The sequence below is a fragment of the Neoarius graeffei genome, chromosome 26, assembly GCF_027579695.1.
Source record: "Neoarius graeffei isolate fNeoGra1 chromosome 26, fNeoGra1.pri, whole genome shotgun sequence".
Classification (NCBI taxonomy): Eukaryota; Metazoa; Chordata; class Actinopteri; order Siluriformes; family Ariidae; genus Neoarius; species Neoarius graeffei.
The window spans coordinates 42902993-42917792 of NC_083594.1; the positions used below are offsets into that span (position 1 = coordinate 42902993).

The 14800-nt window shown below is 41.7% G+C and overlaps 1 protein-coding gene across 1 annotated transcript; it reads right to left on the reverse strand.

Moving 5' to 3' along the window:
* Positions 1–62: 62 nt before the first annotated feature.
* Positions 63–5162, reverse strand: LOC132874240 (acidic mammalian chitinase-like). The gene is made up of 11 exons (XM_060910245.1): positions 5138–5162; positions 4359–4388; positions 4018–4219; positions 3799–3855; positions 3556–3721; positions 2701–2825; positions 2494–2617; positions 2223–2408; positions 2003–2125; positions 546–684; positions 63–355 (listed from the first exon to the last, which is right to left on the reverse strand). Exons 1-11 carry the CDS (start codon positions 5160–5162, stop codon positions 63–65), a joined length of 1470 nt encoding a protein of 489 aa, XP_060766228.1.
* Positions 5163–14800: the final 9638 nt, after the last annotated feature.

Below are 14800 nucleotides of genomic sequence, written 5' to 3' on the forward strand. Positions count from 1 at the left end.
AAAGCAATCAGACCAATCAGGACAAGAGCAGCTTATAGGGACTCAGATTTATAGACTTGGATTTAAGACCAGTTACAGCAAGAGCAGCTAGTATCAAAGACCAGGCCAGCGGCACAGTGCTCGAGGTAGGTCTTACCATCGGCGCAGTTGTAGAACTCGTTCTTGCTGCTGGGATCGGGGTAAAGTCCATCAGCCTTGCCAGCACAGAAGCCGCTGCCACTGCTGCTACCACCACTGCTGCTACCACCACTGCTGCTACCACCACTGCTGCTACCACCACCACTAGGAGGAACAGGGGCCTGAGTAGCAGGGGCAGGAGTTACAGGGGGCAGAGGCTGGGAAGGAGCTGAGCAACCTAGAAGAGAAAAAGCATCAGATAAATGGATGTTTCTGTGTGTGTGTGTGTGTGTGTGATTCAGTATTCTTTACTAGATTCAATAATATATGTAGAACCCAGGTCATGGGTACAGGAGTTGCAGCAAGAGGGTTTATTCATGCAGTAAATTTACTCTAACTGGCAAAATACTTGGACTTGTCCAACTCACTCTGGCCAGTTCCCAGGGCAGTCTTGATGGTGTTGATCAGAGGGTATTTGCCCTGTTTGCAGAAGGTGCCACTGAAGTCATCCAGGTCCAGAGACCACACCATCGCACCTCCAAAGTTGCTTTTCTTCAACCAGTTAAGCTATAGGATTTTGAAAGAATAACAGAACAACTCACTATAGTTACATGCACAAAATATTCTGAAAAAGACAATATTATTACAAAGCTGTTTACAATGTGAAATGAAAATGAGTGCTCCACTAATATTTCCATTTCGATGCAGCTGTCCTTACTCCGCTTAATGTAAAACACTACCATGCTGGTTTGTGTACAATGCACAGAGCTGACCATAAACAGGCAAGAGGCCATGTATCGCAAACTGCTATAAAAACCCCAACTGAGACGCATATTCCAAATACACTGTATACACGCTCAAAGAATGCTAAAACCCAAAAAATGTCAGCAGATGCAACGTCTTAATCGGAAAATGCTAAATTTGAGAAAAGGACAAATTCTGAATATCCAAATGGAATATGCTGTTTGCACAGTCTGTATCAAATTCCAAATATTAGTGTGCATATAAACATACTGGGGCAGCATGGTGGTGTAGTGATTAGCACTGTCACCTCACAGCAAGAAGGTTCTGGGTTTGAGCCCAGTGGCTGACAGGGGCCTTTCTGTGTGGAGTTTGCATGTTCTCCCCACGTCTGCATGGGTTTCCTCTGGGTGCTCCAGTTTCGCCCACAGTCCAAAGATATGCAGGTTAGGATAATTGGTGGCTCTAAATTGACCGTAGGTGTGAATGTGAATGGTTGTTTGTCTCTGTGTCAGCCCTGCGATAACCTGGCAACTTGTCCAGGGTGTATCCCGCCTCTCACCCATAGTCAGATGGGATAGGCTCCAGCTTGCCTGCAACCCTGTAGAACAGGATAAGTGGCTAAAGATAATGGATGGATGGATGGATGGATGGATAAACATACTGGGACAGCATGGTGGTGTAGTGATTAGCACTGTCGCCTCACAGCAAGAAGGTTCTGGGTTCGAGCCCAGTAGCTGACAGGGGCCTTTCTGTGTGGAGTTTGCATGTTCTCCCCGTGTCTGTGTGGGTTTCCTTCGGGTGTTCCGGTTTCCCACACAGTCCAAAGACATGCAAGTTAGGCTAATTGGTGGCTCTAAATTGACCATAGGTCTGAGTGTGAATGGTTGTTTGTCTTTATGTGTCAGCCCTACGATGACCTGGCGACTTGTCCAGGGTGTACCCTGCCTCTCACCCATAGTCAGCTGGGATAGGCTCTAGCTTGCCCATGACCCTGCACAGGATAAGTGGTTATGGATAATGGATGGATGGATAAACATACTAAGTACTCTAGATGCAGAGCCATGTACTTACAAACCATTTATGGTCCAAATCTTCCTTTGGCCAATCTACAGACATCTAGAGTCATGTGAATAGAAAATACCTTGATCTGGAAGCTCTTGATGTTGTCATAGCCAACCCAAACATTCTGACTGTTGTAGGCATATGGCACATCCTGAGGGGCATCCCAAGCCTGAGTGGCTCCTTGAGACAGGAAGGTACAGATCTGGAAAGAAAGGATTGAATTAAAATGTGAGATCAAGCCAAATTAATGACTGTAGGATAGAATGTCAAAGTAAATTACAAGGTATCTTGATCCTCACCTCATAGTAAGCCCAGAATCCAGCTTGCCTGGTGTAAGGTCCAGCAGGTCCAGGTCCAGCAGTGGGAGCTCCCACACCAGTGTTGGCAGAGCTAGCCAGCTTGAAGGTGTGTCCATAGGTGGGGAATCCAACAAGAAGCTTCTCAGCAGGAGCACCATTGCTCTTCCAGTAGTTCATAGCATAGTTCTGAAGTGGTGGAGAAAGGAATTTAGATCTCGCCAGAAATTAGACGTATTATTATTTACTGGGTTTGATATTGAGGTACACTTACCACATTGAAGTAGATGTAAGATCCCTGGTCAGATGGTCCAGCATACAGAGGGCTGTTCTCACCAGTCTTTTGCTCCCAAGGCCCATTGAAATCATATGTCATGACATGGAAGTAGTCTAGGACCCTGTGGAAGACAGATATAGAGGTCAGCTTACAGGAGAAACTGTTGATTCTCTGTCAAAATTACTAAAAGGACTCTATACGAACTGGCCAATCTGAGCGATCTGGTATCCAGATTCGATGGTAGCTTTGCCAGCAGAGACTGCAGCAGTCAACAAAAGACGAGGACGGTTGGTCTGTTTGCCCTCAGCCACAAAGGCAGCCATCATTTCCTATTGGAAGCAGATGTGGCAAGATCAGTAAGCAGATAGAAAGGAGAGTAAAAACAGTCTCTTGTGAGATTGGTAAAGTGAGAGATAACTGTTGGGCGGAAACTAACACAAAATGACTATAAATTTGAAAGGGATATAAATTTGTATTACATTACATGGTATTTAGCAGATGCTCTTATACAGAGTGACATACAACGAGTGCAAAAGTCAGGTACACAAAGTGCTGCACTTCTAGACAAGAAAGTTCTAGTGCCAACTGAACAAGTGACAAAATAATACTGAGCGTAATATTCTGTTGAAGTACCAATTCTCACCAAACAGCCAAGGAAACAAACCAACCATACAAAGTACAACTAAATAGAGAACTCAAATGGCTAACCCCAGGCTAGACAGTACACAGCCTGGGTTGGTCTAAACCAAAACACAGTTACGCAGTGGGCAGGGAAGAAAGGGAGAGGTGCACCCTCAAGAGGCGAGTCTTCAGTCTGTACTTGAAGGTGGTCAGGGAGTTGGCAATTCTGACCTCAATGGAAAGGTCATTCCATCAACAGGGAACCAGGATAGACAGCAGTCTTAAGTGGGCTGGGCAGGAGCGGAGAGGAGGAGGGGCCAGGAAACCAGTAGTAGCAGAGAAACTTGCAAATTTCTATAAATCTGTCTGGTTAAGGCACAAGTGCTTCTCACATTGAAACCTACATCTTTGTGGGCTGTTTTTCATGCCAGTGAATACCTGAACCAAGGTGGTGAAGAGTTGTTTGTCCTGAGAAGGGCTACCACGGGAACCAGGATACTCCCAGTCAATGTCCAGACCATCAAACTCATACTGCCTCAGGAACTTAATCACAGAGCTGATGAAAGTCTGACGGGTAGCAGAGGTGGCCACCATAGCAGAGAACCTAAGATAGTCAAGAACTGAATAAGTGACAGGGCTGCTTTTTATATTGTTTGAATCAGATCACAAGACTTTACATACTTGGCAGTGCCGAAGTTCCAGCCACCGATAGCCAGAAGGGTCTTCAGGTTGCTGTTTCTGTTGAGAACATAAGGAATATTTAAGTTTTCTCTCTTTAGCAGAACATGTATGTACACAATAGGGGAAGAAAACTGGTTTATCTTTACGAATTAGAAATACAGTATGCAAGTTTAACCAAACCAACCCAGTTGGATATCAACTCAGAATAAATCAACATACTGGTTCTTCAAGGCCTGGAACTCTCCATAAAGCTTCACATCATCCCACTCATATGTTGCAATCTCATTGTTGTTCATTCCAGCAAAAGCATAAATCAGATGGTCACACAAGCATGGGTCAACATTGGTGGGCATGTACTTTCCGGCTCCAGGTCTATACTGTCCCCAGTTGGTGAAGTAACATGACAGGATGTAGGAGGATCCTAGGGAAAGGGATTTTGGAATTACTTAAAAAGGTCTTCAATTTAAATTAGTTTAGATCTTTATCTGCACAGTGGCACTGAACCATGTACAGAGAAAATTACATATCTGTATGCTATTTCAACAAGAAAATGAGCTTACCTAGCTGCACGTGCAGCAGGAGAGCCAGTCCTGGAAATGAAATGAAGACACTTTATATCTCAACATATTCTGACACAACTCTACAATTCTTCTGCATATTGTATGCTGTGAAATATATTAACAGGGACAAATCATAGGTCGCTAATAAGTTGACACTACAGTAAAGGTAATATTATCTCATCTCATTATCTCTAGCCGCTTTATCCTGTTCTACAGGGTCGCAGGCAAGCTGGAGCCTATCCCAGCTGACTACGGGCGAAAGGCGGGGTACACCCTGGACAAGTCGCCAGGTCATCACAGGGCTGACACATAGACACAGACAACCATTCACACCTACGGTCAATTTAGAGTCGCCAGTTGACCTAACCTGGATGTCTTTGGGGGAAACCAGAGCACCTGGAGCAAACCCACGCGGAGAACACGCAAACTCCGCACAGAAAGGCCCTCGCCGGTCACAGGGCTCGAACCCGGACCTTCTTGCTGTGAGGCGACAGTGCTAACCACTACACCACCGTGCCACCTGGTAATATTATCATTTAGTTTATTTATCTATGTTGCATAATTGTTTGCAATACTCAAGCCTACTATTGTTAATAAGAAAATACACAGATAGAAATGAAATATATTATATAGAGATTTATATTGTATAAATCATAGACATTCGAAGCACCAAAGGTTTAATATTTGTGACATTTATCTTTATAGATATTTCAATCATAAGTATTCTATTATAAAATGTCATGGTAAAGAAAGTAAAGTACACTGAGGTTCTAACTCACCAACACAAATCAGAAGCTTGCCCATGATGCCTATGCGTAGTTCACAAAAAGTATCAACCCCTTTATATACCCCTAACCAACACCGCGTTCCTTATTTCATTCTCGGTCACTTATTTACTCAGGCTAAAATATCATAGCCGTCAGCAATTTGATAAAGATTAAACAAAGATAAGTGGCTTAAACTTCTTTATTTGCACTTGTTATCAAAGAGCTGTGTATTACTGTAACTGTTTTAATATCGCCACACAGGTTCATAGAAGGTCACAACTAAAGTCTAATATAGTTTTTTTTTCATGTCATACAAAAATCAATCAATAATAAATAAATTAAATAAAAATCACCAATTGGGCTGCACTGTGGTACAAACAGTATCAACTGAAAAATAACTGTTATTGTCAAAACAAAATCAAACTGATATGCTACAATACAATATGAGGACGTAAAATAAAGCTGTCTTTCTTTTGATTTGGAATGTTGAATATTGATTTACTCCTTTTTTATATTTGGTTTCGGCTGGGCACCACCCGAACCGATAACCACATCACCAGTTTTTCTTTGGCTAATCAGACACAAGGTACACCACCACTCTCACTGGAGCAGTTGAAGGTTAGGTGCCTTGCCCAAGGTCACTTCTGCCAGTCCTGGTAATCAAACCAATGGCCTTTTGGTCCCAAAGCTGTTTCTCTAACCATTAGGCCATGGCTTTCCCTTAAAATAAAAGTATTTTCATTTTTAAAAATACTAAAAGGAAAAAAAGAACATAAAAACAAGCAAACAAATTTTAAATTCTCATAGATATAAAGGAGACATTAATGGTAGAGGTGCTACCGTATATCAAGATGTATACATTGTCATTGGACTCTATAACACTGTAGGATTTAAATGATAATAAATTCCACTCATAATTTTCCAATTACAACTCCAAAATCAGAAAAAGTTGGGATGGTACTGTATGTTGAAATTGAAATTAAACCTGAAAACGATGTTTCGTAGATTATCTTTGGCCTGTATTGCACTCAAAACAATATAACAGCACATGATTTGATGTTTCACTTCATGAATTTTATTGTTTTTTCTTTAAGTGAACTTATTTCTCATTTTGATTCTTGCAACACAAGGAACATATGGTCTGATGTAACAGAAATGGAGCTTTTTGGCAATAAACACTCAAGGTGGGTTTGGCGTAAAAAGAAGGATGGCTGTAATGAAAAGAACCCCATCCCAACTGTAAAATATGGTGGAAGTTTTTCCTCCAAAGGCTCTGGAAACCTTGTTAGGGCCCATGGCATCATGAACTCCATGAAATACCAGGACATTTTAAATCAAGAATTGGCTGCCTCTGTCAGGAAACTAAAACTGGGTCGTTTTTGGATCTTCCAGCAGGACAATGATACAAAGCATCCATCCATCCATCCATCCATCCATCCATCCATTATCTGTAGCCGCTTATCCTGTACAGGGTCACAGGCAAGCTGGAGCCTATCCCAGAGGCAGGGTACTCCCTAGACAAGTTGCCAGATCATCGCAGGGCTGACACATAGAGACAAACAACCATTCACACCTACGGTCAACTTAGAGCCAGCAGTTAGCCTAACCTGCATGTCATTGGACTGTGGGGGAAACCCACCCAGAGGAAACCCACACAGACATGGGGAGAACATGCAAACTCCACACAGAAAAGCCCTCGTTGGCTGCTGGTCTCAAACCTAGGACCTTCTTGCTGTGAGGCGACAGTGCTAACCACTACACCACCGTGATGCCCAACCTATAACCTGTACAATTCAATTGAAAAACAAACAAATCTGTGAGGGGGAAAAACATAAAAAATAAAAAATGTACAATAAGCTGGCTGCACAAGTGTGCACACCCTTAAACTAATGCTTTCTTGAAGCACCTTTTGATTTAACTACAGCATTCAGTCTTTTTGGGTAGGAGTCTATCAGCCTGCTACATCTAGACTTGGCAATATTTGCCCACTCTTCCTTGCAAAGGCGCTCCAAATCTGTCAGATTGCGAGGGCATCTCTTGTGCACAGCCCTCTTCAGGTCACCCCACAGATTTTCAATTGGATTTAGGTCTGGGCTCTGGCTGGGCCATTCCAAAACATTAATTTTCTTCTGGTGAAGCCATTCTTTTGTTGATTTTGATGGATGCTTGGGGTCACTGTCGTGCTGAAAGATGAAATTCCTCTTCATCTTCAGCCTTCTAGCAGACACCTGAAGGTGTTGGGCCAAAATTGACTGGTATTTAGAACTGTTCATAATTCCCTCCACCTTGACTAAAGCCCCTGTTCCAGCTGAAGAAAAACAACCCCAAAACATGATGCTGCCACCACCATGCTTCACTGTGGGTACGGTGTTGTTTTGGTAATGCACAGTGTTGTTTTTGTGCCAAACATACCCTTTGGAACTGTGGCCAAAAAGTTCCACCTTGGTTTCATCAGACTATAACACATTTTCCCACATGCTTTTAGGAGAGTTTATGTCTCATCTCTCATTATCTCTAGCCGCTTTATCCTATTCTACAGAGTCGCTGGCAAGCTGGAGCCTATCCCAGCTGACTACAGTTGAAAGGCGGGGTACACCCTGGACAAGTCGCCAGGTCATCACAGAGCTGACACATAGACACAGACAACCATTCACACTCACATTCACACCTACGGTCAATTTAGAGTCACCAGTTAACCTAACCTGCATGTCTTTGGACTGTGGGGGAAACCGGAGCACCTGGAGGAAACCCACACAGACACGGGGAGAACATGCAAACTCTGCACAGAAAGGCCCTTGCCGGCCACGGGGCTCGAACCCAGATCTTCTTGCTGTGAGGTGACAGAGCTAATCACTACACCACCGTGCCGCCGGAGAGTTGATGTATTTTTTATTTTTCTGCAAAATTTAGATGTTTTTCTTTGTAAGAAAAGGCTTCCGTCTTACGACCCTACCCCATAGTCCAGCCATATAGAGAATACGGGAGATTGTTGTCACATGTAGTACACAACCAGTACTTGCCAGAAATTCCTACAGCTCCTTCAATGTTGCTGTAGGCCTCTTGGCAGCCTCCCTGATCAGTTTTCGTCTTGTCTTTTCATCAATTATGGAGTCCAGTTCTCTGTAATGTTACTGTTGTCCCACATTTTCTCCACTTCTTGATGACTGTCTTCACTGTGCTCCATGGTATATCTAATGCCTTGGAAATTTTTTGTACCCTTCCCCTGACTGATACCTTTCAACAATGAGATCCCTTTGATGCTTTGTAAGTTATTTTTATTTTATTTTATTTAGTAGTTTATTTGTCAGGGACAATGCAGCGCACATTATTACATACATAATATCACAGTCAGTGCCATAACAATATGTGTAGATGTGTTGCATAAAAGGTTTCTAGCCAATTGGCTAATTTGCAACCCCAGTCCCTGGTCAGGCCCTTCTAAAAAAATAGTCCAAATATAATTTTTAAAAGCACAGCATAGTGTGAGTTATACAGTAGCAGCAGATATATTGGATACCAATACATTACATCAACATTTCACAGAATCATGACCATGCCATTGCTTTTTCCCTTTTTTCTTTCTCCTTTCTTAATATAAACATACAACATTAAAAGCATCACATCACACAACAACATAAACCCCAAACACCCAGCCGCTCACACCTGCCCACCCACACTCATCCCGACAGTGAGGGCCATGTTTACCACTGTGAGACATCCCCTTTTCTCTTTACAACAGTCTGTAAACGTCTGGGGACTGAGGAGACAAGTTGCTCAAGTTTAGGGATAGGAATGTTAACCCATTCTTGTCTAATGTAGGATTCTAGTTGCTCAACTGTCTTAGGTCTTTTTTGTCGTATCATCCGTTTTATGATGCACCAAATGTTTTCTATGGGTGAAAGATCTGGACTGCAGGCTGGCCAGTTCAGTACCCGGACCCTTTTTCTACGCAGCCATGATGCTGTAATTGATGCAGTATGTGGTTTGGCATTGTCATATTGGAAAATACAAGGTCTTCCCTGAAAGAGACGTCGTCTGGATGGGAGCATATGTTGCTCTAGAACCTGGATATACCTTTCAGCATTGATGGTGTCTTTCCAAATGTGTAAGCTGCCCATGCCACATTCACTAATGCAACCCCATACCATCAGAGATGCAGGCTTCTGAACTGAGCGCTGATAACAACTTGGGTCGTCCTTCTCCTCTTTAGTCCGAATGACACGGCGTCCCTGATTTCCATAAAGAACTTCAAATTTTGATTCGTCTGACCACAGAACAGTTTTCCACTTTGCCACAGTCCATTTTAAATGAGCCTTGGCCCAGAGAAGACGTCTGTGCTTCTGGGTCATGTTTAGATACGGCTTCTTCTTTGAACTATAGAGTTTTAGCTGGCAACGGCGGATGGCACGGTGAATTGTGTTCACAGATAATGTTCTCTGGAAATATTCCTGAGCCCGTTTTGTGATTTCCAATACAGAAGCATGCCTGTATGCGATGCAGTGCCGTCTAAGGGCCCGAAGATCACGGGCACCCAGTATGGTTTTCTGGCCTTGACCCTTACGCACAGAGATTCTTCCAGATTCTCTGAATCTTTTGATGATATTATGCACTGTAGATGATGATATGTTCAAACTCTTTGCAATTTTACACTGTCGAACTCCTTTCTGATATTGCTCCACTATTTGTCGGCGCAGAATTAGGGGGATTGGTGATCCTCTTCCTATCTTTACTTCTGAGAGCCGCTGCCACTCCAAGATGCTCTTTTTATACCCAGTCATGTTAATGACCTATTGCCAATTGACCTATTGAGTTGCAATTTGGTCCTCCAGCTGTTCCTTTTTTGTACCTTTAACTTTTTCAGCCTCTTATTGCCCCGTCCCAACTTTTTTGAGATGTGTTGCTGTCATGAAATTTCAAATGAGCCAATATTTGGCATGAAATTTCAAAATGTCTCACTTTCGACATTTGATATGTTGTCTATGGTCTATTATGAATACAATATCAGTTTTTTAGATTTGTAAATTATTGCATTCCGTTTTTATTTACAATTTGTACTTTGTCCCAACTTTTTTGGAATCGGGGTTGTACATTGAAACCATACCAGTTGCCTTTTCTCCAGTTGTTTTGCTTACTTGGTGTGCCACGACAGGGGAGATCAAATTGTTTGGTGATGATCAAGTAGATGGCAAGGTTATTTTGTTTGCTTGGTGTGCCGCGACAGGGGTGATCAAATTGTTTGATGATCGAATAGATACCAAGGTATCCATGTCTGAAAAAGTTCAATCTCGGCGTTTCATTCATATTTACCGACTGGTCGTTGTCAACTTGGGCCATTTGTTTGTTCGTGTTTAGGTGTTAACCAAGTGGTAACAACAGAAGTCAACTGCAAAGCAGTAGTGCGCAAAAATTTCTTTCATCTCTATGATTAATATTTGACTTGTTTCTTTGTTTTGTTCTTGAACCAGTAACTATTTGATTAAAAGCAAGGACTATTCTGCCCATTAGTAGCAGAGAAAATAAGTAAAAAAGGATTTGAGTGGCGCCTTTCGCCTGTAGTCAGCTGGGATAGGCTCCAGCTTGCCTGCGACCCTGTAGAACAGGATAAAGTGGCTAGAGATAATGAGATGAGAATGAGATGAGAATTTGAGTGGAGCCTGACAAACCACTCAACCCTTCAGCAGACATCTTGAAACTACCCAGATTTCCAGTCTCTCTGTGAACCCTGGCTTTTGCTGGAAGATGCAACTGAGTAAATCTCTGAACTTTATTTGGGGTTAATCAGAGTCATTTTAACTAATGGCAGGTGTGAACCAAAAAAGACTGAATGCTGTAATTAAATCAAAAGGTGCTTCAACAAAGTATTAGTTTAAGGGTGTGTACACTTATGCAACCAGATTATGTATGTTTTTTTTTATTTTTTATGTTTTTCCCCCAAACAGATTTGTTAGTTTTTCAATTGAATTGTACAGGTTATAGGTCACATTAAAGGTGGGAAAAGTTTTGAAATTATTTATCGTGGTCTCAGTTTTTTACATCAAAAAAACCTATCATTTTAATGGGGTGCGTACATTTTTTATATCCACTCTATGTCCAACTCAACACTAAAATGGCTCGCTGACCATATATATTAAAGGTCAGTGCGCTGTAAAAGCACACATGTATGAACATAGAAATGTTAAATGTTTCCATTACGAATAAAGTGTTATAGATATCAGCTTATCAGATTAGAAAAGTGATTATAATTCTGCAGCACGTCTGGCTCTGGCATTAAGTAAATAAAAGGTAAATGTGTAATCGAAGATAACACAAGAATATCTTAAAAACCTTGAGAGTCTATTGGATATTTGGAGAAATAAACAGATACAGATACACCATATGGCCAAAAGCAAGTGGACACCTGACCTTTACTCCCCTTAAACTATTATTTTCTATTATATTTTGATCATGACTATAAGTCATGTACGACAAGATGGAGTGGAATAACTTTGATTATATCCACATTCACTGGATTTTGAGAAACAGAGCATTTTTATTTTTTGCAAATTCAATAAATAAAAACTTTCTACAAAACGTCTGACAAAATAATTTCCACTCAATAAACAGGCAAAATGACAGTAGCAATTTGTGAAAAATGCCCTAATAATAATTCTTGAAAGATAAAAAAAAGATACGTTCTTACAGTCAAATACTTTTATTCAATATTTTGTTGCCTTTTTTGGTATTTTTGGGGGGCTTTGTTTTCGAATAGAGTGTTTATTTCATCCTTGGTTGGTTCAGCAACATGCTCCGCCATTTTGTATTTCTCTACTCACAGTATATGAGCTGATATCCTAGTTGTAGAGTAGCCAATCAGAGTGCGCAATTGCTCATATCCAGTGAATGTGAATAGAAATAAACACACACGAACACACATGTATAGGGCCTGTACATCTTTTGGTATGTACGAGGTTAGCTGACTGGGCACCTCTGCTGGTCATGCTGACAAGTGACGATGAAATCTGGTCTTATCATTCACTACAGTCCGATTACTTGACCACTTCTGATACATGCTGAGATTTTCCAATTGCTTTGACAGGGCCATGTGTTTTCAAACCTACAGACATATGACAGCTGCTGTTATTGCATCCATGTAAATATGTAAGTCAATCTTTATAATTATTGATCTCTACCATCCATTATTTATATCTTGTGTGCACGATTGGTCATTTGTGTAATCATGTCAGATTATGATGGACCAATTACAAGTACACCAAAGAAAAGAAAGCATGTGCATTCTAAAACGAAGTCCAATAAAGAGTGGTCTTTTGCATTTCTGTGTATACAGCCTGAGAAAGATCAGCCAGGCAAAGCTTTCTGCACATTGAGTATATATTATTTTTAATAACTTATTTACAAGATCTAGAGTGATCACAGCAAGAAGGTTCTGGGTTCAAGCTCAGTGGCTGACAGGGGCCTTTCTGTGTGGAGTTTGCATGTTCACCCCGTGTCTGCATGGGTTTCCTCTGGGTGCTCCGGATTCCCCCGCAGTTCAAAGACATGCGGTAAGGTTAACATGGGGCTTGAGCAAGGCATCTAACCCCCAACTGCTCCCCGGGTGCTGTAGCATAGCTGCCCACTGTTCTGGGTGTGTGTATGTGCTCATTGCTCACTTGTGTGTGTTCACTGCTTCAGATGGGTTAAATGCAGAGGTTACATTTTATTGTGTGCTTAAGTCTGTGCTTGAGTGTAAATATGACAAATAAAGGCTTCTTGGCTTTTTAATTTTGAAGATCACAAAAATGTGCCTGGAAATAGCTGAGAAGCCATCTCCAGGCATCTAAAGCCCTTCAGCTTCCAGGGCCCTAAGGCAGACCCCGGACCCCCAGCCACATTGTCATTTGGACAGGCTGAAATTTGAACGGACAGACAACATTTCAGACATGTCTGTCCTGTGACAGTCTGCTTAAAATTCCTTATTTCTGACACTGGGGATGGACCTTGAAACGATTTGATTGGATTGGAGAAAACGGAAATGATCAGAGGAAAGTGGCCAGATTGGTTCGATCTGCCAGGAAGGATTATAGTAACTCATAGAAACTCTTTACATTCGTGGTGAGCAGAAAAGCATAATTACGGGAGGTAGGAAGAGTAGAAAATAACATTAAAAGTATATTGGAATGTGGAGACAATATGCAGGGTAAAAGAGAGCTATTTAGGTTCCTGAGGACTACAGGACTAGACAAATGGATTTAAATGAATAAAAACTGAGGGAGATTGCATTATAATGCAAAGAAGAAGGAAAACAGGACTGATATGGAAACTTGACAACCCTGACAAGTAGGAACTACTCCAATACAGAAGATGGCAGTAGCGCGACACCCAGGATGCAAGCTGCCATAAAAACCCAAAGAAGAAGAAGATCATCTCACATTGCTTGACAAAAAGAACAATGATAAAAAGTTTATTTTACATCCACAAGTAATAAAAAGCTATATAGGAAATAATTATTGCAATTTTGTTCAAATCTACACAGATACTTCAAAGAATACAGCTAATAGAATTAGTATCTCATTCATAGTCCCAGAATTTAATATTAGAAGTTTGAAACGAATCAGTGATGGACTATCTATATATACGGGGGAGATGCTGGCAATTTTGTTAGCACTACAGTGGATGGAAGACGTGAGACCACTGAGAGCAGTAATATGCTTCGATTCCAGAACTTCATTAACTAGCTTGAAGTACAATCATTCAGAGAGCAGACCAGACAGACACAAACGTCATTCTGATTTCAGACCAACCCACCACCAATGTCTAAGATACTGATCTGAGTCGAATTTGTGTTTTTATCAGTTACCTCCATATTTTTGTGAGTTCAATTGGCAGTGCTTTATGGACGATACACGATCATTAAACTATAAAGCACGGTATTGCTCAGTGCCAATTTATCACCTACACCTGCCATGAAGCTCACGTAGTATTGATGCATAAAGTTACAGTTATTGTCTGCGATAGACCAGAGGACCATATTTAACCCCTCATCATTGCAATGTTCATTTTCTGACATCAGGACTGCAGATAGATGGATATTTTTGCTTGGCAGGTTGTGCTGCATCACTCGATACACAGTAACCCCCACTAACATGCCGCTCCCATTTACTGTCAGTGCCTCTGTTGTGTTGAGAATGCTCCACTACCCAAATAATATCATCCATTCATCCATTATCCATAACCCCTTACCCTGTACAGTGTTGTGGGCAAGCTGGAGCCTATCCCAGCTGACTATGGGCGAGAGGCGGGGTACACCCTGGACAAGTCACCAGATCATCGCAGGGCCGACACATAGAGACAAACAACCATTCACACTCACATTCACACCTACGGTCAATTTTGAGCCACCAATTAACCTAACGTGCATGTCTTTGGACTGTGGGAGAAACTGGAGCACCTGGAGGAAACCCACACAGACACGGGAGAACATGCAAACTCCACATAGAAAGACCCTCGTCGGCCACTGGGCTTGAACCCAGAACCTTCTCACTGTGAGGCGACAGTGCTAACCACTATCCCATTGTACCACCCAATAATGTCAGTTACAATCAGTAACTGTTTACCTACAAATACCCCTACAGAATATAGGTTTATTTAAAAAAAAAACACACACACAACCTGACAGCTGAGTGTATAAAAGAACAT

Excerpts from the sequence above, each read along its gene's own strand:
- LOC132874240 (XM_060910245.1), bottom strand. The coding sequence starts at position 5,162 with ATGGGCAAGCTTCTGATTTGTGTTG. Across the intron at positions 685-2,002 it reads TCAAGAGCTTCCAGATCAAG|CTTAACTGGTTGAAGAAAAG; the intron begins GTATTTTCTATT and ends AAAATCCTATAG. Across the intron at positions 356-545 it reads TGCCCTGGGAACTGGCCAGA|GTTGCTCAGCTCCTTCCCAG; the intron begins GTGAGTTGGACA and ends TTTCTCTTCTAG.